Source organism: Phoenix dactylifera, chromosome 9 (genome assembly GCF_051530095.1).
Source record: "Phoenix dactylifera cultivar Ajwa chromosome 9, Ajwa_hap1_PhDact_Kaust_v1.1, whole genome shotgun sequence".
In the NCBI taxonomy this organism is placed as follows: Eukaryota; Viridiplantae; Streptophyta; class Magnoliopsida; order Arecales; family Arecaceae; genus Phoenix; species Phoenix dactylifera.
The window spans coordinates 28,156,197-28,181,461 of record NC_143198.1 but is presented as its reverse complement, the minus strand read 5'-3'; the positions used below and the strand labels follow the sequence as shown (position 1 = coordinate 28,181,461).

General features: G+C 40.4%; 2 protein-coding genes across 2 annotated transcripts; both read right to left on the bottom strand.

The window, feature by feature from the left end:
- Positions 1-3,660: 3,660 nt before the first annotated feature.
- On the bottom strand, positions 3,661-10,856 carry LOC103709484 (DEAD-box ATP-dependent RNA helicase 35). Its single transcript, XM_008794843.6, has 2 exons — positions 8,759-10,856; positions 3,661-4,782 (listed from the first exon to the last, which is right to left on the bottom strand). Exons 1-2 carry the CDS (start codon positions 9,751-9,753, stop codon positions 3,918-3,920), a joined length of 1,860 nt encoding a protein of 619 aa, XP_008793065.1. The 5' UTR covers positions 9,754-10,856; the 3' UTR covers positions 3,661-3,917.
- Positions 10,857-11,208: 352 nt separating this feature from the next.
- LOC103709483 (putative plastidic glucose transporter 2) lies at positions 11,209-23,323 on the bottom strand. Its single transcript, XM_008794842.6, has 15 exons — positions 22,952-23,323; positions 22,625-22,742; positions 22,417-22,528; positions 22,244-22,311; positions 22,010-22,142; positions 21,449-21,548; positions 21,227-21,339; positions 21,026-21,119; positions 20,456-20,606; positions 20,188-20,331; positions 20,035-20,108; positions 19,851-19,939; positions 13,264-13,378; positions 12,632-12,816; positions 11,209-11,437 (listed from the first exon to the last, which is right to left on the bottom strand). The coding sequence occupies exons 2-15, from the start codon at positions 22,710-22,712 to the stop codon at positions 11,434-11,436; spliced, it is 1,470 nt and encodes a 489-aa protein (XP_008793064.3). The 5' UTR covers positions 22,713-22,742; positions 22,952-23,323; the 3' UTR covers positions 11,209-11,433.
- Positions 23,324-25,265: the final 1,942 nt, after the last annotated feature.

Here is a 25,265-nt window from a genome sequence, read left to right as displayed (position 1 = left end):
TGGGAAATGGTTCCATAGTTGTGACCAAGGTATTTTAAGGTGGCGACCCTACGTTTTCTCTAGGAATATTAGAAGAGGGGAAGGTTTGCTTCTAAGATATACGAGGAACAAATTAAAAGTTAGAGGATCTATGATCCATTCTCAATCATTTATCATTTGCAGATGGAATTCCATTGCTGCTGCAAAGGAATGTCACAAGCTGACAGCATGATGGACGATTCTTGGCTATAGACGTGTTGGCTGAGATTAGAGCAGGTATTGGATTCTTGGCTTGAGATTGTATAGACAACTCTTACAGGCAATTCCAAAGTGGATTTCAGACAAAGATCTTCAAATGGGTACAATTGCTGACTGTCTAACAAGCTTGCAAAGTAATAATATCATAAAATGGACGATTATGTTAGGAAGCGTACTTATTAACTGTTATAACAGAAATAACAGTCCTCTATATGTCCGATTCGATCCTTTAATGACCATCCAATGGCTGCTATTAATTTTTAAAACAGGATATAATGGACGACGACGAGAGTACGGCATCACTGTTAAGTGTTTTTTCTTTCGCTTCTTATGAGAGAATATATATTATGTTGAACTTGTATGAAGACAAACAATTTTACAGCATTATTCCAATTTAATCAATAGTAGAAAAAAAAGTTAATAACAGCTGATAATCCTGTTGTGTAGTGGCTGTTATTTTAATTTTTCATTTATACATTTAAGTTAATAAGGTAGATACAGATCAGATCTAATGCAGTAAACTAATACAGTAATTATGGAGGGATTATTTTTTCTCAAAAAAACTATTACGGGATTATATGCATGCAGAGCTGTGATGTGAAGTAGGAAAACTGTACAGAAAATTGAAGAAAATATTTAAAGTATGGTTTACTGTTCTGTATCCGTTTTGCTTCTACTTCTTTATTGTTTTTTGAGTGGATAAGGAGGGAATAAAGGCATTCCTCCCAATTTATTAGAAGAAATCAGAATTTACAAAAATAGAAGAGTCGAGGAAAAAAATTAAAAAGGAGTGCAACGTACACGATACGAAAGCATGCTTACCTGTGCAGTTCTGATGGGATCTGATGCATTAGTACTGCTATCATCGCACTTGCCTTGCTTCATCTTCAACAATTTAAATTATAGACCTTTAACAAAATATTGCTCTTTTGTCTTTCTTTTTTTTCTCACTTAGACCCTCTCCGATCTACAAAAGACATGGTTCACCAACCAGCCTTGGCTGGTTGCCAACCCTCTCCATCTTACTAAGGTCAGCAATGCTCCGTACTTATGGGTTCCCACCCCATACCTAAGAAGAAATAAACCTTGTTCTAATATTTTTCTCCTTTTTTCTGTTTTTATTTTTCAGCAATCTAATTGGGTGCTGAAGGTTCCAGTAGCAGTTTCACTAAACGACGTTTGTAGTTTGCACCAATTGCTTTCACCGCAGCAAAAGTTGGCGGAACTTTGTATTAAAAAAAAGAGAGAGAGAAATTAAATTTAGTATATACTATCCAGAAAATAAAATATCGCACTTTATGCAGCAGAGCATACTGGCAGAGAGACAGAAGTCCTCGTCGGAGCTTACCCCAATATTTTTATGATTTGATTGTGACTAAGCTTATAGGCTGTATCTATTCTAAGAGGCTCTGTAATGGAGCCGGCTCAAAAGTAAAATAAAAAAAAAAAAAAAAAGATATGTCTAGCAGCTTTGAGATATGTGGTGATCGGTCATGCATGGATCCACAAAAAAAATTTGTGTCATCATGCATCCTGTTGGGGGGAAAATGGATCGTTCAAAACACGTGGATAAATCGCCGCACTTGATGACGAACGTGACGGCATCGAACATACTCTTCCGGCGTCTGACCTCAAGACGTCCGACCTCAAGGCGATCAACCTCAGTGCACCCGACCTCAGAACACTCGGTCTCAACACCAATGACCCCAGAGCTCATAACCTCAATCTCGGCTAAGTTAAGCCTGACCAACCTCAAAGCCAAGGAAGACCCAGTCAAAGAGAAAAGCAGACCTCCCCACTCCACCGAAAATCAAGTTCTCCTCCTCCTCCTCATCCGGGGTCAAATTATGCGATCTCCACCTCAACGACTGTCAACGTTTAAATGCACACGATCTCAACGAGTCGCCAGCCAGCTCAAAATCTCGAGCCGTCTACGGTAACTCATTAATTCGTACGATCACGTCCAATCAGTACGGTAACTCATTAATTCGCATGGTTACGTCCAGTCACAGGTAACCCTTACACCCCCTCCTATAAAAAGGGGGAAAGATCTCAAGGCAAGGGGGGCTTCTTCTTCTCCTTCCTCTAGACATCTTTTACGTAATCTCTATCTTTTGTCTACAAGAAAACCCTCTCTCTGACTTAAGCATCGGAGGGCCAGCGCCGAAACCCCCGGCCACCGGCTTTTTGCAGATCCTCCGGAGAGAGCTGTTCGCCGCCGCACCACCCGCCGGAGCTCCTCCTTCTTGGTTCGCGGTCACCTCTAGGTCCAATTTCCAGCAACACATCCATATAAGTATTACACTCCACGGTGCATCAAAGTTGCTGCACAGTCGACCTAAATCACCCTGAACACAAAATTATCTATCTGTTCTCTATTTTGTTGCATAGTATCCACAGGACCTCAGCTCAAGTTCTGTAAGGCACCGTATGATCGAGAGAACTCGGATATCCTATGCATGATAAAAAGACAGGCCAGCTCGGATGCTTTGCTTCCATTATCCTTGAATATTATGCTTTCGATGGGAAAGCGAGGAATATGAAGTCAAGGGAGCGACTGCATGATTTGGGGGGAGAGGGATTATCTAATCCCAAGATTTCAGGGATAAAGTAAACCACATCAATGAAGGAATCCATATTCCTCAAAATTCTACGAGCGGGAAGCGCTTATTTTCTCTGCTCGCCTCTCTTCGGTTCTCAACTTCCGGTGAGGGCTTAGAACTACGAGGATAACGGATACAAAACATCCTAACAGGCCCTCAACAAATATATCTTGTTCCAGAAAATCTTCCTGCTGGAAGCTAGCAGCCAAAGCACCGAGCTCAAATCCACTTTACCATTGCTCATCCAGTCCTGGAGCCAGCAGATCAACCACATCCCTCTTTGAAGAACTGCTGGAGATTATTCCTGCGTCTTGTGTGACTTTAAAATTCAGCGCTTTACACGAATCTCGTGTTGTAGTCAAATGTTGCATAACTTTAAAATACATACATACATACATCCATTTATGTATGTACGTATGTTATGTGTTGCGTGTATGTTATGTATTGTATATGTATGTATGTATTTATTGTGGTCAGCATTTGACCGAACTCCGTAGGGGTAAAACAAAGAAGAATGTCTCATAGATCTTACGGTTTTATATTTCAAAAGGAGCATCATTCGATTGCATTTCACGTTGATATTGAAGCCACATGTTTCAAGATGGGGTAAGGAAACCACTTGTTTGATCAAGCGCTGCATTTGACATGAATGGAAGCAAAACTTTTGCACCAACAGCTGACTGACAGGCAAGATCATCGACAGTGAAAACAAGGAAATCAAAAGTACTCGAACCAAAGGCTGATGCATTCTGAAAATTTATCCTCCATGACCGACCTCTTGATTGGTCAAGCTTTTTAGATATGAACCATTAGTAAGTAATTTGTTCAATATATCATCTTTTTATTTAAATAAAATATTCTCCGATCCATTTTTAACCAGCTATACCTGGCATAAGCACCCATGCAGGTATGGAAATGCCAAAAGCTGCTTCAGATATTTACACACATAAAATGGACTATCCATTTAAATAAAATATTAGCCCATCCATTCTTAACCAGCTCTACCTGGTACAAGCACCCATGCAGGTAATGGAAATGCCAAAAGCTGCTCCAGAAATATACACACATGAGGCATAATCATATCTCCCCCCGATAACCACCTGAGCCAAAGTAATCCCTCCTCGAACCTGCAATAGCCATGGTCTTCTGATGCTCCAGTTTAGGACAATCTCGGATGCGGTGGCCAAGTCCACCACAATAGGCACAACCCTTCACCCCGCTTGCATTGGTGATGCCATCCTCATCTTCCATTGGGTCATTGAGCTCCGCCAGCACCGGTGGGATTCTTTGCTTCGCTTCTTGAAGAAGGTGCTTCAGATCAAGGAGTGTTGTCTCAGTTTGGTTCTTGTTTATGAATGTTGTTGCTATGCCAGTTTTTCCGCACCTCCCAGTTCGGCCAATCCGATGCACATAGTTCTCAATTTCAGCAGGCATATCGTAGTTGATCACATGCTGGATATCAGGAAAATCGAGGCCCTTGGAAGCGACATCGGTGGCAACCAGGACATCCTTCTTTCCTGATTTGAAGGATGCGATGGCATATTCTCTTTCTTCCTGATCCTTGCCCCCATGAATGGCAACAGCCTCTACTCCCTTCAAAAGTAGATACTCATGGATGTCATCAACATCAGCCTTGTTCTCACAGAAAATCAGGACAGGAGGTGGGGTCTTCTGGAGGCACTCCAGGAGGTATACAATTTTAGCTTCTTGTTTCACATACTCGACTTCCTGTATGACATCTAAATTTGCAGCCCCAGCTCTTCCCACATTGACAGTCACAGGTTTCACCAGGGCACTTTTTGCGAAGGTCTGTATCTTTTTTGGCATGGTGGCAGAGAAGAGTAAGGTTTGTCTCTGGGCCTTGAAATGGTCAAAAACCTCCCTGATGTCATCTTCAAAGCCCAAGTCAACCAGCCTATCAGCTTCATCCAATGTCAAATACCTGCAATAGGGATCAATAAGAGAAGGATGAGATAGGTCAATGTCAGCAATCCTACTGGACAATCCATTTTGAGCAAAGAAAGATGGTCTTAGACAATAAACACTCAGCCTCAAGCCAATGTTTTATTTTTCCAGGTACTTTCATAAGTAGAAAAAATGAATACATGAAAAGTAGTTCTCAGAAGAAACCCAAACTGCTTAAATTGAGCACTAACAAGTTCCAAGCATCAGAAGATTTTTCATAATTATACTGTCTCTCACAGGTTAACAACAAGCTCCAGTGATCCAGACACAAAATATGTGACTCATCAACTTATGACATGGAGATGGTAGAAATACAACAGAGTTTCAGGAAACGATGACACACCAGCTCAACTTCTTGCAAATCCTACCATACCCATCTTCAGGTTACCATGAGTCTGCATCTTCAGGCTCCAAAATATTCAAGAATACGGAAAAAAGAAAAAGAAAAAAGGAGAATACACTTCTAATTCTTAAATATACTGTCATATTCACCACATGAAACATATAAAATGAAAATTTGTCTGCAAATCATGCTTTTTGACACACCAAGTGACGATTCTAAAATGGTACTTATATATGTGTTAATCTGATATGAATTACAAACTTCATTGGATAAAATAGCAATATATAAACTCTCAGCACTGAAGCATTTTATTTGTTGGTACCAACAATGGCTTCCAAGGATGATGATGAAAACAAAAGAAGGGATAGATAAATGAATCATATACATTGTCCAAGAGAAATTGATCAGAAGTTTCACAGTGATAACAGATCCTGAACTTGATGGGCAAGTTTTAGAGTGACATATTGGTTTAGGATTATAAACCAAGCATCTACAGTCCGAAAGGACCAAGTTGATGTGAATATCACAGTGCTATCATGGTGCATATACATTAGTTTAGGCACATACTTTGTAAATTACACTGCATGTACAGTACAAAAGATTCAGAAAAATATAAAACCGCAATGGTGCATGACCGCATGTACATTAGCTTAGATACATACATTGTAAATTATACTTAATGTAGGTCATCAGAATGGAAGAAAAGAAAAAAGAGAAAATTATTAAGGTATAGACAAAATGAAGGGGCAGATATAGGCAACATAATGGACATGTGCTAGGGGACACGCGCGCGCACACACACAAAAGCAACATTGTACTTGCAAATGAATATAGGACAAATCAATGCCTAGGAAAATTTTGAACATGCAAAGGCACATACATTATGAGAAGATGCACACTAGTTAACAACAAGTTTTCCAATAAACAAATATTATGCTAATGGCTTATGCTTGCTCAATTTTGGTAGATGCAATAAGTACCCAAAAGTATTTAAAAGAAAAAAAAAACTATGCCAAGTGAAGAGCTTGTACAAAAAAACTTTCAACTCCACTGTCACATGTCGATCCGTTGCCACAAAAAAAAGACACATTCACCCATATCATAATCAACATCCTAAATACATCATCATATCTTAAATTAATCTAATAATTTATAATAGCAGAACCAGAAGTTACAAGAATTGCATTTATCTACCTTTCATATTTCCTGATATTTTCTTCCAATTGCTAATATACCCATTATCCCTTAAAATAGGAAGATAAATGAGGGTTTCTCTGTTTCATTTGGATATCTCAATTTTCTAACATTACCAACTCAGCTTTAGTAATTGAGGACCAGCTAGAAAAACTAAAACTCATAAAATGGTTTCCATATGCTAGCTGATTTTAATCTAGTTCTCCCATAAAAAGTGGATGCAAGAATTGAGGAATAAATGCTGCATCACCGCTTGAAGTCGGTCATTCTCAATATTTGTCAAACTACATTTTGACACGTGGAAGTACTAGAGTTCGCTTTGGGTTAGCGGGTAATGTGAAGATGTATGCAAAAGCGCTCACTGAAGGTTAATTCTCTTGTTTTATGGCCAGCTTGAAATAATACATGCATCCATCTTCGCAATTTTGGAACAACTCACTTCCATAAACAACTGCAAGCAATGATTGCCCCTGGAGGTCATTAATTAATCCCTTCAAATTCATGCACTACTGTTGCAATTAGACATACAAATTAAAGCTATAATTAGCAGTTCATCTTTTCAAAAACAATGTTTCTGCAAGAAAGCATTCGTTATAAGGGAAAGAGCTTGTAATTTTCTATGTGAAATTTTTATTTGCCCAAACCACTTGCATTTGGTTTGCAGCCTTATACTCAAAAAGAGAGAGATTGAGCGAAGGGGAGAGAGAGAGCATCTAAGATATGTCAAAAACCTATATTTTTACCTCACATAAGATTTGATTAATGCATGACACTTGATCAGATCCAGTTTGAGGTTCTAACACCTATATTCTTCAAAGATGGGTCTAATTGGGCTGTATATTACTTAGCATTTAACAATTTGGTAATTGCCTTCCAAACCAAATGCCGATGGGTATCTTTAACACCAGCTCACAAAAAATTCCCAACTAAATGGCCAATTGGGTAAATTCCCACTTAAGATGTCTCCCTTCTTTTTTCTCTCATACAAGGATCCACCTACAAGACATATCACTGGCAGACAAATTGGCAACAACATCCTTTGAGACATAAATATAGCAATGATCATGACAATGGTGGAATTTAAGCAATTAGAGCATGGATTGCCCCTATACAGCCCTTTCCTCTACACTCTGTCTACTTCCTCTGTTTCATCTTAACAAGATGGCTGAGCTTAAGGTGATCCTAATTGAAGAAATTTTGTAATGGGACCTAAGGTGGGGGCTGACTTATGTAAATAGGCAGCTAGTCTCACAAACAGACTCCTAGCAAGGGACTAATGAGAAAAAGGAAGAGGCTGGAAGGGGCTAGGATGGATAGGACTCCCATCAAGGACCCCAATGATAGGGGAAATGGGACCAAAAGTTGGATGCTAGCATATGTCAGTAGATGGCTGGTCTCACAGAACAATTCATAGTAAGAAGCTGAAGCCAATGAAAAGAGGAAAAAGCCAAAAAGAAATCTAAATAGCATGCATGACACCACTTGTGAAATTTTTAGCAATTTAATACCCACGACCACAGCATTGCTTAAAAGGACATATTTAAGGTCAAGAAATTAAAACCCATGCAAATTTTAGATACCACTAATTTGGTGTGAAAAAAGATTCCTAGAGAAGGTGAGGTCTTAATTAAATATAACACAAGAGCATAAGCATTAGTCTTCATGGTGATCTCGAATTATAGAATCACTCCTCAAACTCCTTTATTGATCCACAAGTAATAATTTAGCAAGGAAAACATATACCTCTCCTTGCAAATGATAAGAAGGGTATCAATAGTCCAATTCCTTGGCATTTGGAGAGAAAAAACTCCTCTAACCATGTTAAGAACTTCATATTGGGAATAGATGGATAAAAAGTAAATAGATAGTCTAAAACAGGTTAACTGATGCATTTCTAATAGAATTTCAAGTTACACTGATTACTAATGGCTCGTGGTCAACACTGGCTGAAAAAACATATTTTTTGCTAAGTTTCTTGACAATAGACACCTGCAATGACTAATATTTCTAATCATGCTTTGATACATTACTTCAGAAGTTAATGCAACAAAAGAATATGGACGGAAAAGTAACATTGTTGACCTTCCTATATAGATTCCTCTTGAATCTTTTTAGTCAGAAATTTTATATTAAGAAACCCTAGCGAAACAAACTTATCACGATATTTGTGACAGTATCTTGCTCAACTCTACTTCAGTGTGCAAGGAAAATGGTCTGACATTTTTAAAAGTTTTCAGACAACTAACTTTTGATTCTCTGATTTGAAGTGTAGAAGTAGCAATTGTCCATGAAATGCTATGCAAACCAGAATCTTCTTCATTTACCAAAATTTAACAATACATTCATAGAATGCACGACAAGATCACTGCAGTAACAGTAATGTTATCAAAAGAAGAGTAGGCTGCAGTGAGCATACCTGCAATTGTCCAGGTTCATCTTTTTCTTGGCAAGCAAGTCCTTGAGCCTCCCAGGCGTGGCCACAACGATGTGCACCCCTTTCTTCACAACTTCCAGCTGAGATCTCATGTCAACGCCTCCGATGCACAGCAGCGGTCTCAGCTCCGGGTACCCGTGCTCCCTAAGCGGAGCCAAGAACTGCTCCACAACCTCAAAGGTCTGCCTAGCGAGCTCCCTCGAAGGGCAAACGACGAGGCCAAACGGCCCCTCCCCGGCAACGATCGGCATCATGACCTCCTCCTGGAGGGCGACCATGATAAGGGGTAGGACGAAGACGAGGGTCTTGCCAGAGCCGGTGAAGGCGATGCCGATCATGTCGCGGCCGGAGAGGATGACGGGGAGGCCCTGGACCTGGATGGGTGTGGGCTGGACGATGCCCTTCTCCTTGAGCTTCTTCAGGATGGGCTCGGGGAGTCGCATGTCCCTGAAGTTCTTGATGGGCGGGGGGATGTCCTCGCCGTCGACGAGGATGTGCCACTGCTTGCGAATGGCGTCTGCGTGGCGAGCGGGCATGCGGCGGATGGCCGTGGGGGGCTTCCAGCCGGTGGGAATGGGTTCGGTGTAGGTGATGCCCTTGGCGAGCTCGCGGACGGACATGAGGGTCCTGCGGTCGGAGAGGTGCTCGATCATCTCCTTCTCCTGCTGGACGCGCTGCTCCATGGGGCTGATCTCCGGGAGCTCGCGCTTCAGCTGGGAGGCCTTGACGAGGAGACTGGGCTTGGCCTCGGGGGCGAGGGAGGGCCGGTCGGGGTCGTCGTCGGCGGACGGATTGTCACCGCTACCGCCGCCGCTGGCGGAGGAGAGGCGGCCCTTGCGCTGGAGGATCTTCTGGGCCTCCAAGGCGCGGCGCTTCTTGACGGGGATATACTCGACATAATCGTCGTCCTCGGGGTCGTCGCCGGCGGTAGCGCCGCCGGCAGGAGGGGGTTCGTGGGGGATGGCGGAGGTGGCCATGGCGATGACGGTCGGTGGATCGGAGAAAGGGTTTCGGAGAGGCTGAGGGTAGGGCAGCAGCGGAACCGAGGCGCTGATCCGATTACAAGCTTCCTAGATTCAGTCGGTATTTTTGCCGACTTTGATGAAAATTATTTTTGGATTTCTTAGTTAATACTAAATTACTCGTACGCCCCTAAGTTGTTAAGTTTTACATTTTTGAGTTCATTACCTTTAAAGTTGGTAGCAAATACCGATTTTCTATGCAAGAAATAGTTAAGGGCTTGTTTGAAAAGTTCTAAGAATGTTTTTTTTTTTTGGGTACAACAGCGGCTCATATATTGAGGATGTGAATGCGGCCACCGGTGGGCCTTCCAAATGAAGCCACTCTAGTGTTGAGTCGCATAAGAGGCCAATCCAGTCAGTGGTCTCGTTTGCATTCATGTAGATGCGCATGGTCTGATGGGATACACACTTTCCTAGTAGGTTACGGATCCACTCAATTATCGTGGTCGAGTCTAAGTTCTCGCGAGTTTCGACAGTTGAACGGCTTGGAAGTTCCTAAATTAGAAGGTTACTAGGCCAAGAGGTGACTTAGCTCTTCAACAGCTGCATCAGATTTTCCAAAATAAGGAATACAGAAAATTCTATAATTACGAGACAGATCTACATGGGCTTTGAATACTTCAGCTTTATTAGAGGAAATATTAGTATTTGGGATGTGTTCTTTGCATCTGAGTATTGATACATGGATGCAATCTCACCGACTTGACCTGCCAATTACGCATCTATATTTTATGTTCAAGATTTATATATTCAAGCTGGTACTTCAACAAGTTCATCAAAATTGAATGATCTTAATATCCAAGGAGTAGGCAGACATTTTTTGGGTATGCAGATGCGGATTGTTGCTAAAGATTTTAGCATTTGAAATACTTTAATTAAAATATAAATTCTACAAAGAACTGAAAAGAGTTGCCTCATGGTTAACCTTTTCTTCCAATGCATCGTATTTTACCTTTGCCTTTTGGTTCACGTTGTTTCACCTATCGGTTCTGTTCATATTTTCTGTTAGTACGAGCAATCCCCTTCCTACATACTATATACTACTACTTTTCCTAATAAGAAGGAACCAAATTAGAGCTATTATTATTCCCAAGCCCATCAATATTAAAATCCATTCTTCTTTAAGTCCACCATATTTTAAACATTTTTTAAAATCTAATTAGAGTAATTCATATATTTTAAGGTTTTAACGAATTATGATTAGTGTTCTATTTTGAATTGAAAAACTAGAAAACTAAGCAGCCTTTATATAGTTTAAGGATTTGAAAGGTACAAATCAAATGTTAACTTGCAGGAGGGATAAATACACTAAAATCATAGGATAACTGCAAGAAACCATTTTTCTTTTTCTACCATGCACGCAGGCAAAAGAAAAACTGAAAAAAAGGAAAAAATTGGAAACCATTCAAATAGTCCGAATAATCTCATGCATCTGCAATTGGAATCAATCCACTGAAGAACACATGCAACAAAAAGAAACACCCTTTCCAGCCCCTAAACTTATAGCAAGTATTATATTTACAGATCCCAAGGCAAGCATCATGTTTTTGCTTGCTTATATCATGGCATCAATACCACTGATTAGTGCAATTAGACGGCCCAAATGTCAGCATGCTTATGGTATGATGCATATCTTTACCTGCAACAGAAAATTTAATTGTAAGACCCAAAAATGGATCCATCATAATATAAGACTTCAATATCTAGAGGGAATTGGCAGAAGAAAAAAAATCATATGAGGCTACAAGATGGTGTGGAATCAATATTTTCTTAAATTTTATAAGATAAGAGTAGAAACTACTGAACCAATAGTACTTGGATCTAGAGCAGCCAGCCAGCCGCTTCTCTCTGAGACCAAAATGGGCAGGCTCCTGAAAAAGCTATCCAGTGCAAAGAAATGATTTTATTTATGATACAAAGCCCTCTATTCGTAAGCCTTCTGTTGCAATCTGCGTAATGGTTTTTTCCTATCGAAGGATGCCTGGTGGGACGATTTACATCATCGTGATCGGTACAAAGCTTTAAAAGAGATGGGTCAGGGAAGGAAAGACAGGGAAAGAGGAAACAGGGGGTGGAGTTTGGTGTTTCAAGAGTGAGGTCCAGCTAAATTTTGCTCCTCTTTATTTTTTGTTAGTGGTCTGCTTTCTCTGTTTGGGTGGATAGAGGAACCAACTTAAAGCACATGCAGCACAAAATTCATAAGACAGCTTCTGTTTGTGAATAGTGAGGCTGTGTTTTCTTCAAGGTTAAAGGAGCGCACAATGGAATGAAGGTTCCTTCTATTTATTCCACATTAACCCACCAAATATTAGAACAATAACAATTCTATTGTGAGGGCAAAATGTATATTTTAAAGAGTTGGTAGAGCTACTTTTTCCACGTAACTCGGAGTAAACAATTCCACCTATAGGATGCACTACTTTACTCCAGGGTGAAATGTGTTAGGACTAAGTTAACCCATTTATTCTGGGTTCACTTATTCTGCAACAACCAAATGATGTCCACTTTGAAAATTTGACAGTTTTATATGATGATCAGTTAGTATGTCCTACATAAAAAAAAAAATGTCAAAGGGAACACACGTCTGGTAATAGTTGAATAGACAAATTCTTAGTAAATGCGACAATATACTTCATTTTCACGATTAGCATTTTTGGATGTTGTCCCAGGTACTGACCATATTCTCAGATAGACTTCAACTTCCAAGAGAAAATTAAAAGATCTTGGAAGTTTAATGATACGTAAAAGATGTAGAAGGAAAAAGATTAGCTGATCTTTCTAGTTCCATTTTACTGAAAGGTGTTGATAGAGGTGGATTGGCAAGAGAATTTACCTCTGCTCAGGTGGGAGGAGTGCAATTTCGATTTCTTGGAGTGATTTGCCTTTAGTTTCTACCACATTCCTCCTCACAAAAACTGCTGCTATGAGGCAAACTGTTGCAAAAATAGAGTACAGGACTTGTGGCCCCAGTTGCTCCAACAGTTGCAAAAACAGCAAACCAACAAAAAAATTCAACACCTGAACATATCAACATCAAGACAGCATGCATTAGTTTTGTGATAAAAAGAAATTCTAGACAACTGCTATAATTAAGAAAACTATCCTCTGCAACCATGAGTTAAAACCAAAGAGTAACTATTCTCTCCAGATTAGTACTGAAGTTGCTGGTTCTTGACTTGGTATGTCATTCAGTACCTTGGCATGATGAGCAAAAGATATTGGCATACTCAAAAACGGTTTTGTGAGGCAAAACTTAGACCAAGTTTTTCAACAGCATGGCTGGGAGAAAAGCATTTTTGGCGACCAACTTCCACCTCAGGTTAGATAGATCAAATGTTGGAGAGTAAAATTCTGATAGTTTATAACCAAATGCTGCCTTAGAATTGGACTGCAGAAGTTTCATCTAGTTTTTCTTTTACAATATATTCTTCATATGGAATATAAGGCAAGCTGCACAGTTCTTACCCAATGAACACACATACATACAGCCATAGCCTTTGCTCGGATTCTGCTGGGGAAAATTTCTGGTAAAAGCAGACCTGGGACTGGGCCAGCTCCCAATGCAAATGACAGGACAAATCTGCAAGAAGAAGTAATTAGATTCATACCAAGTCACCCATTAACTATATATGGAATAAGCTGACCTAGGAAGCAATAAAACTTGTCATTATGCTACTAGTAAAATCTTGAAAAAAGTATTCACATAGCCATAGAAAATTGAGTGCAACGCTTTATATTAGTCCTACCTCTTATTCTCAATCACCATCTCTTCAAGACTCACTCTCCACTTTTTTTTAACACTAATTACCAAAGTCAAGATATGTATGAGCTTTTAGTGACACAAAAGAGGACCAACTGTTAAAGAACTCAGATTGCTAGATGAAAAAGGAATGCACCAGTAGAAGAGTTGACCACCCGCTGCTTTATCCTTGATATAAATTAACAACCAGTTATTGCTCAGCAAGAGGCTCTTAGCGCAGTCTCAGGAATTTAGTTGTAAATTAAAGTTGAGGACGAGTCAAGATGACAATTTGAATGACGGCTGAACCCAATAAAGAAAGACTACACAAATTATGGACTAAACTGCCAGTCAGAATGGTTGATATAGGAAAGCATCTACCGCAACAATGGCTTACTGGCATGGTATCAGTTGTGTTCTGGATATTGTCATGCCACAATCCCGGTGTGTAGCAATCACCAGCATGGCATGGTAAATGTAATAACCCCAAATTTTTTTTTTATATAAAAAGGGATAGAATAGTCCTTTAAAATTGATATAAGGGGTAAAATTGGAAGGAATCAAAAGATAATGGCATAGTTGTAGATATGTTGAAGTGTTAGGGGCAAAATGGGAATTTAATAATATTAAACAAAGGTGAATAGTGCTTTGATGTGATTTAAATGGGGTGGTTGGTGGCTCACGGGAATGAAACCGAGAGAGAGTCACAGAGAGGGGGTTCTCAGGCGTGGAGGAAAAGAAGGAAAGAAAAGGAGAAGAAGAAGAAGAAGAAAGAAGAAGAGGAAGGGGATTCGAGGAGGAGGGGGATCCCGGTTGCACTTCCAGCTGAAGGGAAAAACGTAGATCTCCTTCCCCTCTACGCAAGGACCTCGATTTCCAAAAAGAAAAAGGTAAATATCCGTCCCTATCTAGTCTTTTGATGACATTAGGCTATACAAAGGGTGGATATAGTCTAGAGGGGTCGGATAAGGGTTGTAGAGGTGGTTAAAAGAGGAAGAATCGGATTTTAACAAATTTTTCCGGCACTACGGAAAAACTGTGTCGAAGTCCCAACTTCGGCGAATTATTTAGGGGGTCAAACGGCCTCCGATGATGATGCATGTTACCTCTTTGGAATTCCCTATGAGCGTAGAATGTTAGGTAAAAATTTCATCAAATTTGGAGTCCCGAAAGTGGATCAAACCCGGGATGAAGTAACCGGCTGTCGGTCCGGGTTACTGTTCATCCGGGTGGAAAATAGGGGATTTCATGCTATAATAGGGTATTAAGTCTAGATCAAGCTAAAAGGGACCTTGTACTCGTGCAAGGGAGTCCCTAATACACATAAATGATGAGTTAATTAATAGTAAAAGAAAAAGAGAAAGAAAAGAAAAGATTTAGAGAACGGGGGAGTTGAATCAATTAAAGTTCCCTATATTATAATTGGCACGTAGATTATAGCCCTTGATACAAAACTAAATGTATTGTAAATGCATGTCACAGCTGGGCAAGAAGCTAGGGAACAAGAGGAAGAAGTCCCCTGCTGCCTACTGTAAAATTCTAGAGGCGTATCAAGGCCGTGCCGGATTGGCAGGTGAGTGGGAGTCATGTACTTTGCACCATGAGCATTCTTAATTCATTTTCATGAATGTCGCCAAGTGTGAATTGATTCCACTTGTGCATATTGACTGATATTGTAGTAGATTCCTCTATAATCTTGATTCTCCATGCTTGATTATTCTGTATATGCATTTGAGGGAACATTGAGAGGAATTACGAGAGGTTGATGAGTAATCAAATTGATTCCGAATTATGAAATGATTTCTTTTGTAAATTGATTTCATTTTCTCTATTTCAAAGATTTGTAGAGCCTTTTTAGTGGTATATTGAGTTGTATTGCACTTCCTTGACCCTCACTCCTAACCCTGATGTTAGTTTATGATTGGGTCATGATCGAGTGAGTGGTAGTCTTGATCATACTCCTTTTTAGTAGAGTATTGGGAGGGTGCATTATGGCATTTATGCATGGCTTGGCAGTATCTGCAGGACACCTATAGTCGATGGGGTTGAACATCGGCCTTTGTGCACATAGTAGCCTTCTGGGTGGGCGGAGCCCAGTCCCTTCCTAGGGGGGGACACGGCCCTAGGCGTAGGATCGGCCGGTCCTACGACTTATATTCTGCTTGCCGCCGGGCATAGTAAGACCCCGCGAGGTGCAGTATGGCTTTCCGCGGATGTAGAATTCCCGCGATGTGCCGTTTAGTATGTAGATGTGAGATGGATTTCTGTTCTGGATACTGGCCAGCATTTACATGATCAGTGTGTTATCTTATCCTGCATATGCATGTGACAGTGGGGAGTTGTTGCTGGTTCGCCTGGGGCGTAAAACCCACCTCCCGATAGCTGTCTAGCATTTACATTATCGATATGGTGTCTTATCCTGCATATGCATGTGACAGTGGGGAGTTGTTGCTGGTTCGCCTGGGGCGTAAAACCCACCTCCCGACAGCTGTCTAGTGATGATTTACATATTGGTGTGGTGTCATATTCGATATATGCATATGGCAGTAGGGAGTTGTTGCTGGTTCGCCTGGGGCGTAAAACCCACCTCCCGATAGCTATCTTGTTGATGATTCTGCCTATTGACACCTGATTTATATGATTCAGTACTATGACCTGTTGAGCATATTCATGAGTAGCATATATGTTTACTTGATTATTCCATATATGCTTTAGATGAGTTGATATTGATTGTGGTGATATTGATGATTTACTCCATATTCTCTATGTTGAGATCATATTCATCTTGTTATTGATCTTGAGATTTCACCTCGAGCCATGATTATATCTGGTCTCATGTGCATAGTACTCTCTACTCCACTCACTGAGTATTTATATACTCACTCCCCAGTTTGGTGTTTTTGATTGCAGGAAAGGTATTGTATAGAGAGGAGCAGGATTAGTGGTTGCCTGCTAGCTGTGCCGCTCCATAGTATAGTATAGTATAATGTAGATAGAGGTTTATACCCTTTTGGTGTATTATAAACCTTCTGTTGTATATAGTGTATAGTTACGGTCATAGATCCTGTTGTGGATATGGGTTTGACCATGGATGGATTGGGAAGCAGGTATATATGTATGTGTACAGATCAGTTGTGTGCCTGTGATGATGTATTGATATATATTGTCCAGGTTCGTTATGTGACAGGTTATGTGATTGCTGCTCTGACAGGTAGCGTTGTTGTATGTAATGAGATAATCCTGACAGGTCACCATAGGAAAGGTGATCATTTTGTGCATGCATCATGCCAAAATTTTCAGAATTTATTAATGATTGATAGGTAATAGGGTTCTACGTGGTGGCTGGTGGCCTTATGCCTACCCGCACCCTAGGACCGTCGCGGCGGCCCGCCGGGAACGGGGCGGGGGTCGTGACAGTAAATACTGTGGCTGGCCAGCAAAGCACCAGTGCACAAATAACTCAACCCTTGATATGGACTGCAATTTGAGCTCAAACCCATATAAGTGTGTTGCTTCAACCACCACCAATGATTGAGAGGGATTACTTCTAGAAGTCATTGTCTATGGAATACAACTTTCTATAGGAGAAGAATGATAACACCTGTCATATGAAATCGAGTACGTTTCATATGTGCAGATTGGTCTTTTTTGGGTCCTATCATGCTCCCTTCTGCTTACAGTTACCTTGGCAAACAACTGAACACCAATTCAAAGGGTTGATTTTGGTAGTGTCAATTGTATAACGTTCACTAACTGCAGTCTATTGATTATGCTTCGATCTATTTAGGACACAACACAAATAAATTTGACCCGTTGGTTGAGATATGGAATAAAGAAAGAAATAAAGAGACCACATATGCAGCATGCTCCATGAGCTGCAACAGTGGGCAATAAGGTAGTTCATGCCCATAACATGCGTGTAAACGAGATGAACATGCAGAAATGGACATTCTAATAAGGTGGTTCATACAAGGAACAGAAAATGTAGCAGTGAATGCATAAGATGAAAATCAAAAGAACCACTTAATGTGATGATGTGTAACGAGAGCAGCAACAACATCATATAGAACTGGTTCTTAATATAAGATGATGAGGCTAACAAATGACGTACATACCTAAAGAAAGGGGGCAAAAGTGTTTGAAGAAGAGAGACAGATATACAAATGGATGTGGTAATAGACAAATTGATGAAGCTCACTATAATTAAGGAAATGATCAAAGACTGAGACAAATACCTTCAAACTTTTAAATTCACAAACCTCCACATATCAATAAACAAAAACTGTTTATCATGATTTTTGACACAAATATTCATCTACAAGATATTCCACAACTTCTACTGGGTTGGGCTCAGTGTCTAGGTGGTTTTGCTGTATGCTTTTTAAGGTCTTGGGTGTAGGTCTGTGAGTCATTCTTTTACCAGCGGCTTGGCCCAACGAGGTGAAGCAGTAAACAAGGCCCATTAATGCACCTTGTGGTTAATCTAGCCATTTTTATAAATTAAAAAAAAATCTACAAGATAATCTGCTATGGCATTAGTTTTCAGAATGTTAGAAAGTGAAGCACCACTTACAGGATTAGACATCACCATGAATATAACGTGGACTAAAGTGAGGACTAAAAATAGATTCAAAACTAAGAATTACCTAGGATGTAAATTTTCATTTCAAACACCCAAATGATAGATAAATAAACTTTCTTGCAGAAGAATGCTAGAATGAATCAGGCATAGCAATGAAAGAACCAAACCCTGGATGCTCAATCTGGATCAGATACACAACTCTATGAATTTGCACTAGGAAAATTTACAAAATATATTATAAAGGCAATGGATGACAGAGGTACAATCGTTGAAATCCCTAGGAGATTCAGAGTTGCAGATTCAGGAAACACTGCTGCAAGAAAAGGATGTTGCGGAAATTATGAGAGGCTAGAGTGTCTCCACCAAAGGTACTAGGGTCGCGGAGGGCCGTGATCTATAGCCATCTTATCTCACTGATTGTGCTCCTGGGAGAGTAGGTGAACCCAAGTAAAAATGGGGAGAGAGGGTTTGCATCCAAGCAACTGCGAGATAGAGAGGGGTGGAATCTCATAGCATTAGAGAAGGGATGGCTAGGGAGGAGAGGGAAGGAAAGGCCCTGAGCGGGTGAGGGGGCGGGGATGCGGAGAGAGGAATCTCAATCATTTTTCTTTTATATTAAACCACTGAACCATACTTTATTTCTATGAAGCACAGATGCAAATGCAACATATGGAGATGCACAATACAGATATGCAAATATGAACAATCTTGAAAAATAGGACATGATTATGGTTATATTATGGTAATACACACAAATCTAAAATACATAGAGCATAACGAGCCATCATATATAATCTATATGCTATAAAATAACATGAACATTACAAACTCTAAAATCAGACATCCGTCGGGTTCATTATCAAAGTCATTAATCATTAAAAATGGCGAAAAATCCTCCCTTCATCCTTGGAGGTAGCCAAGAAGAAAACATTAAATAGGGGAGGCAACAGGTCAAGTCGACTCGAATACGAGTCTAGTCAGATACCTATCAACTTGAACCCAACCCGTCTATTAAATGGGTCAGATCCAAAAATGAACCTAAACTCTTTCTTAAACAGGTAACTACCTGACTCGCATAACCCAATTAATAAACAAGCCGGATTAGGTTAAACTGGTTAAATGGGTTTGAAACAAGTTAGACAGGCCTTACATGGCTTAAATGTGTTAAATAGGTTAAACATATTGGGTGTAACCTTTGTCGACCCTGCCCAATTATTCAACAGGTGAAAATGGGTAAATGCGTCAAGATTTTAAGCATGAACATGAAACATTTGAATGAGTTTAGTTGGGTCAAACTGTTTATGATCCAGAACTACCGAATCTGAATCTGCTTATCTCAGGTCAATTGTGGGTTGGGTTGGCTGGTGGAGTCATAAATTACCACCCCTAGTATTTAACATATCTCATAGCCAAATCCAACAAATATTAATACCCGATATACTGGAATAGACACGATAATGACAAACAATCTGAAATACTAGGATTTCAGAAGCATTGCAGCAAATACCAGGATTAGATCAAGGATGTCTTGGATGGGTTTAATTTATCTATGCAAGAGCATTTCAATCATACAGTCCTTGTCATATCTGCCCGTGTGCATAATGTATTACATGTAATTATAGAGCCAAAGCCACTGTTCGGAGTACCATCAAAATTTATATGTAATTGAATTTCATTTTCTAACATATAAGCAGCAACTAAACCCAGATAAGATGAGTGTTTAGTGCTTACGACAACATTCCACCGACTGATAAGTATAAAGCCCCAGAGATAGGAATGTAAATACTAGCTGCGGTGGCCTGAACTCCCATTGACGCAGCCTAATTCAAAAATATACATCATCAATCGGCATAAGAGATCTTACTATAGATCAATGACTAGTCTATTAACAGCATCTCTTCAATAAATAGTTTACCATGCCCATAAAGCTCCCAAAAAGTAGCATCTTTCTTCCTAGTTTATCCATCAAAACCATCGCAATTATTGACCCTGGATAAACAAAAGTAATGGAGAACCTTCATTCCTTGAGTTGAAATCATTTGCATAACTTAAAGGAAGTCAAATCTACCTGATAAATTTGCAAATCCTACACACATATTGGCAATGTCTGAGGGCACCCCTGCACTTTTAAAGACGGTCGAAGAGAAATAGAATACAGCATTTATGCCGGATAGCTGTTGTAAAGCAAATAGCGTTGATCCGATAAAAACAACTGGAAAAAAACACTTAAAATAAACATAACTTCTTAGGAAAAACAAAATTACTTGAACTAATACGATAATAACTAAACATGAAACAAGATTATATATGAAAGGATCTATGCAATGAATGAATACCTCTGAAATGGCGACCATGAAGCAATTCTAGAAAACTTATGTCTACATCATCCCCTCTGTCTGAACGTAATAATTCTGTCATTGCTGGTTTAACATGGGGTCCTCCCAACAGTCTTTCAAATTCAGCTTCAGCTTCGACAATTTTGCCATGCTATACAGCATTAAAAGGAGAGAAACTCTTACTCAATGGTTGTCAAACAATAGCTAAAAATATGCTGTTGTATTCAGTGACAACATTAATAGCTTCTGAATAATTATAGTTCTTCATAATAACCCAGAAGAACTAACTATTAATCTATAAATGCACTAACGTGCTATAGAAATTATATTATAGTGACAGCAAAAAAATGCAAGGGATTTGAGTATACAGCATGGCAGGCAAGTTGTACATATAGAGCTCTAAGCCTGCAAAGCTGTAACTATGATATCCCCTGCAGACCAAGGGCATTCCTATGAAGATTTATGGTGCATGCCCTAAAGGCTAAACAGTTATGATCACAAATATGACTAGATGTTCCACAAGATAAAAGCCTATCTTAAGAAATTAGAGTTAAGATAAAGCTGAAGGACCTTATAGAGCCAATGAGGACTTTCGGCGCAACATTCCATGCAAAGTGCAAGTAGAGCACCAGGAATGACGGATACCCAAAAGCAGACTCGCCACCTATTAGAATACGCAGAATGGGATACGAGTTAGGAAAGTTGTGATCAAAGAGTTGATATTCAAATATAGGTATATAACAGTAATCTAAGTTAAGGCATGTTCCTTACCATCCTTCAACTTCCTTAACTGGGATTCCAATAAAAAGAGCACCTATGAGTCCAAGACATGTTGCAATCTGAATAAAACTTCCATAAGTGCCCCGAACAAAAGAAGGAGAAACCTGACCATTTTGACAGTGAAAAGAAATAAATAATAGAGATTAGGAAACTATTTGAACCAGACGATACTGCTCGCCATTCATAAAATTGGAGTTCAATGATCTTCTATACCTCTGTCACATAAAGAGAAGCAACAGGCGGACCTATACCCATCCCTATTCCAACTAAAAATCTACCAAAAAGCATACCCTGCAGACTGGCCGCTGATGCACTGCAAATGCATATATCAATAAAGACACAGTTAGATGGTTCCACAAAAAATATTTTGATTACAATTCCAAAAGTACAAAACAGTTGTTTTCTTTCCTTTTTTCTCTGACAGCAACACAGCTTGTATTATAGTAAATGCAAGATTAAATAGTATACTACTGATAAATTGTTTCCTTGAGCAACCATGGAGAACTCTACAGTATATGGAAAAAGAGATGGGTGCCTACTAAATCAAAAGGAAGTCAGGATATTGAAATGATACATAAATGGTCTAAGATTTATATTAAAAGAAGGGCTTCTTTACCCAGGCATAGGACCTCACAGGACTGCTGCTCCACCAAACCAATTAGACAATGAGTTTGTTACCGATCCCAAAGCATAAAATTTTCAACACAGATATACATTGAATAAGAAGGGGATAAGAATTATGCGCAAGGAACCTTTAAAGTGCAATCAGATTACCTGATAGAAGTTCCAATTATCATAGGCAATGCAGTGAGCTGGAAAGCCCTACGGCGCCCAAAACTATCAGCAATCCAACCACTAAACAAGCACCCAATGAAGGCACCACCCAGACTCATGCTAACAACAAGTCCTGCATTCAACTCCACCACTCAATCTACATTATCAGAAATTCAAAACAACCAGCCAATCATATATTACAGAGATCTGAAGATCTCTACAAATTGCCAGTACCTTCCTCCAAGGCATTCCCTGCAAAACCAAGATCTGCAGAAATGCTCTCGAGCGGCTCATTCACGACTCTGTAGCACAGAATCCAACCAAGATCGCAACTTTATTTACTTTTCTGCACTCAAAACCAGAGCTTGCAAAGAAGAACAAAGGAAATCTCAGCAATCAACACGTACCCGAGGTGGTAACCAAACAAGAAGGACGAAATGATTGCGACGCAAATGTGAGGAAAGGAGAGCTTCCACGAAGGATTAGTTGTAGTTTCCCCCATGGCATTCAATAGACGGCCTGATTACAAAAACTCATAGAAAAATATTAACTTTGGAAAATTGATCTTAACCATATGAATCCATCCAAGTGATCGTGGGGTGAATGCATGCGAACCTGAGCTGAAATCGCTGCGATCGACGGCGCTCGTGAAATCTCTGGAGGACGTGCGCTTGTGGATTGTTGAATTGGGATTTATCCGCATCTCGGATCGCCTACTCCGTCTATCAGAAATCTAAAACAAGTCCACACTCCAATCAGTGGTAAAGACATCTAAATAAGAGTTGGCTAGATGATGACAATAATAGTTATAGTAAACCAACCAATCGACCACTGTGGCTCGATCTCCGGGTTCTCGAATAGAATACAATAAAAAGAAGAACTAAAATAAGAGAAAAAAATAAAAAAATATAAGGAAAAGAAAAGATGTAATGAGAGAGATACCTAGGACGGCGGGGGCTCGTCGTGCGATCCATGGAGATACCCTTTTGAGCTGGCAACTGATGACTAAAAGAAAACTTCTATTCTCTTGCCGAGAACCCGGGCGAGAGCTACTCTCTCTCTCACTGTACCCTTTTTTTTCCTTCGATCCTCTTTTCTTTCTGGAAATTGGAATCGGAGTCGGAGGAGGCCTGATCTTTCGTGGCCTTTCACCCTCGCGATTCGGAGGGGGGGGGGGGGGGGGGGCGCGCGGGGGTCTAAACGTGGGTTGCGGTGGGGGCGAGAGGAGCCGGAGGAAGGGTTAGACTATAGCAGCCGGAGCGACCCTCGATGGTTGCGAGACCGCGTTTCCTTTATTCGAGGTGGAAAAGTCCTTAATTTCGACGGAGTTGAGGGGTTTTCTTCGTACGCTGGACGCGTGTCGTCGGGATAATGATTGGCACGAGACATGCATGGGGCCTGCGGGTGCAGGACATGAATGGGCAGCGGTGGGGAAACATTAGAAGAATCAAACAACGGAGTTGTTTTTTTTTTTTATAAATAACAGAGCTTTTTTTTTTTTTTGTTTTTTTGATACACCAGCAGCTCACACATGACGAGTGTGAAAACGGCCAATAAAATTAAAAAATAAAATGATGCGCAAAGGCATAGGCACAGTCCCGTAGTCTATCCAGAAAAAGCCTCCCAAGTGATGAACCGCGAAGAAAGCAACCTAATTTGCAGCATCGTTCGCCTCCCAATATACATGCGTGGCTTAGTAGGAGTCAGCCTCCTCCAATCCCATGCGAATATCGTGGAGCAGCGGCCGGTCCTCAACTGAGCATCCCTCTTTTCGGATCCACTCGATCACCTTGGTCGGAGGTGATCGAGTCCCCCTCGATAAGGATGCGACCCGCACATAGTACCCGCCTCGCATAGGAGACACCCTCCCAGATCGCCCAAAGCTTAGTGGTCACCACTGACAAGTCAAAAATCCTCTGCCCACTTGCCGCTATAAGTCTGGCGTCATGATCCCTGATGATAAATCTCACACCTCCGTAGCTCCCGTCTGTTGCTACACTGCCATCGAAGTTCACCTTGAGAAAGTCAGGAGATGGGGGCACCCAGAATACCATTATCGTCCTAGACGCTGCAAGAGTAGAATGAGGGCCACAAATGTCTCTGTCCAACCCAGTAGGTGAAGCCTCAATAGTGCCGGTGACCTCCGCATGCCGTAGAGCTCGGTCCGCCACCACCCTCGGATGGGGGCTATCACCGTCGAAAACCCATGTATTCCTCTTCAGCCAATAATGATAGGCCAGGTAGGTATCACGAGTCTCCCTCTCCTCCCGTACAGACCTCCGAACCGAGACCTCTAAATGTCGTAGAAACTTCTCAATGGACGCCCACATCTGCCTCTAGTCAAGCTGAGGTGAAGCACATCTCCATATCTGACTGGCTCTCGGGTAAAAAAAAAAAAACATGGTAGATGGGCTAGTTCTTTGCTGTCGCATTGTTCTTTGGCAACAGAAATTAATTAATTAATTTCACCTATTAAATATATAGTTAAATCGATTCATGGGCTGGTGATATATCGGTGCGTACAATTCCGTTCCTAGCCATACCACGTTTTTGTTCATTTATCCGCCGTTTACGTCCTAGGATTATCTGGATTTTTAAAATCCGGTTCACTCGCACGCCATTTTGTCCAGCCACCCAAACCCTTGTGAACGGACGTAGGTCCAGCGAACTAATAAGAACTGGAAAGGATTCGAATCAAAAAGGCCCACTGGAACCTATAAAGCTAATGCCATCTGACATCAAACACGACCGTCATGCATGAACCTTATTATTTCACACGAGGAAAATAATGGTGCCAGATCGCAGCATACCAAGCCGCTCAAATCAGTTAGTTATATGTGATTAGATCCTTATTATTTCATCCCATCTAATTTTTGGCGACATCCGTTTTTTCTCTCTTTTCTTATACATGTATTTGTCTAAATCATTTAAATCATCCTCCTATCAGCTTAGCCTTAATTGGTACTATCTTTACCGTTTGACGAATTACTTCATTTCTTATGCTGTCTTCTATTAGTATACATCCATCTCAACACTGCCATTTTGGTCATACTCCTTTTATGCACATAATTTTTTAATTATTCAATATTTTATACCATAAAGTATAGTTTGTTATATAACTATAATATCATTTTTTTAAAAAAACTTGGCAGGTATCCTATAGTTACATAACATTCTAGTTGTACCTCTCTATTTAACAATCTCACTTTAATCCCATGAATAACATCCTCTTCAATCTCCTATTCTTTATGAATAA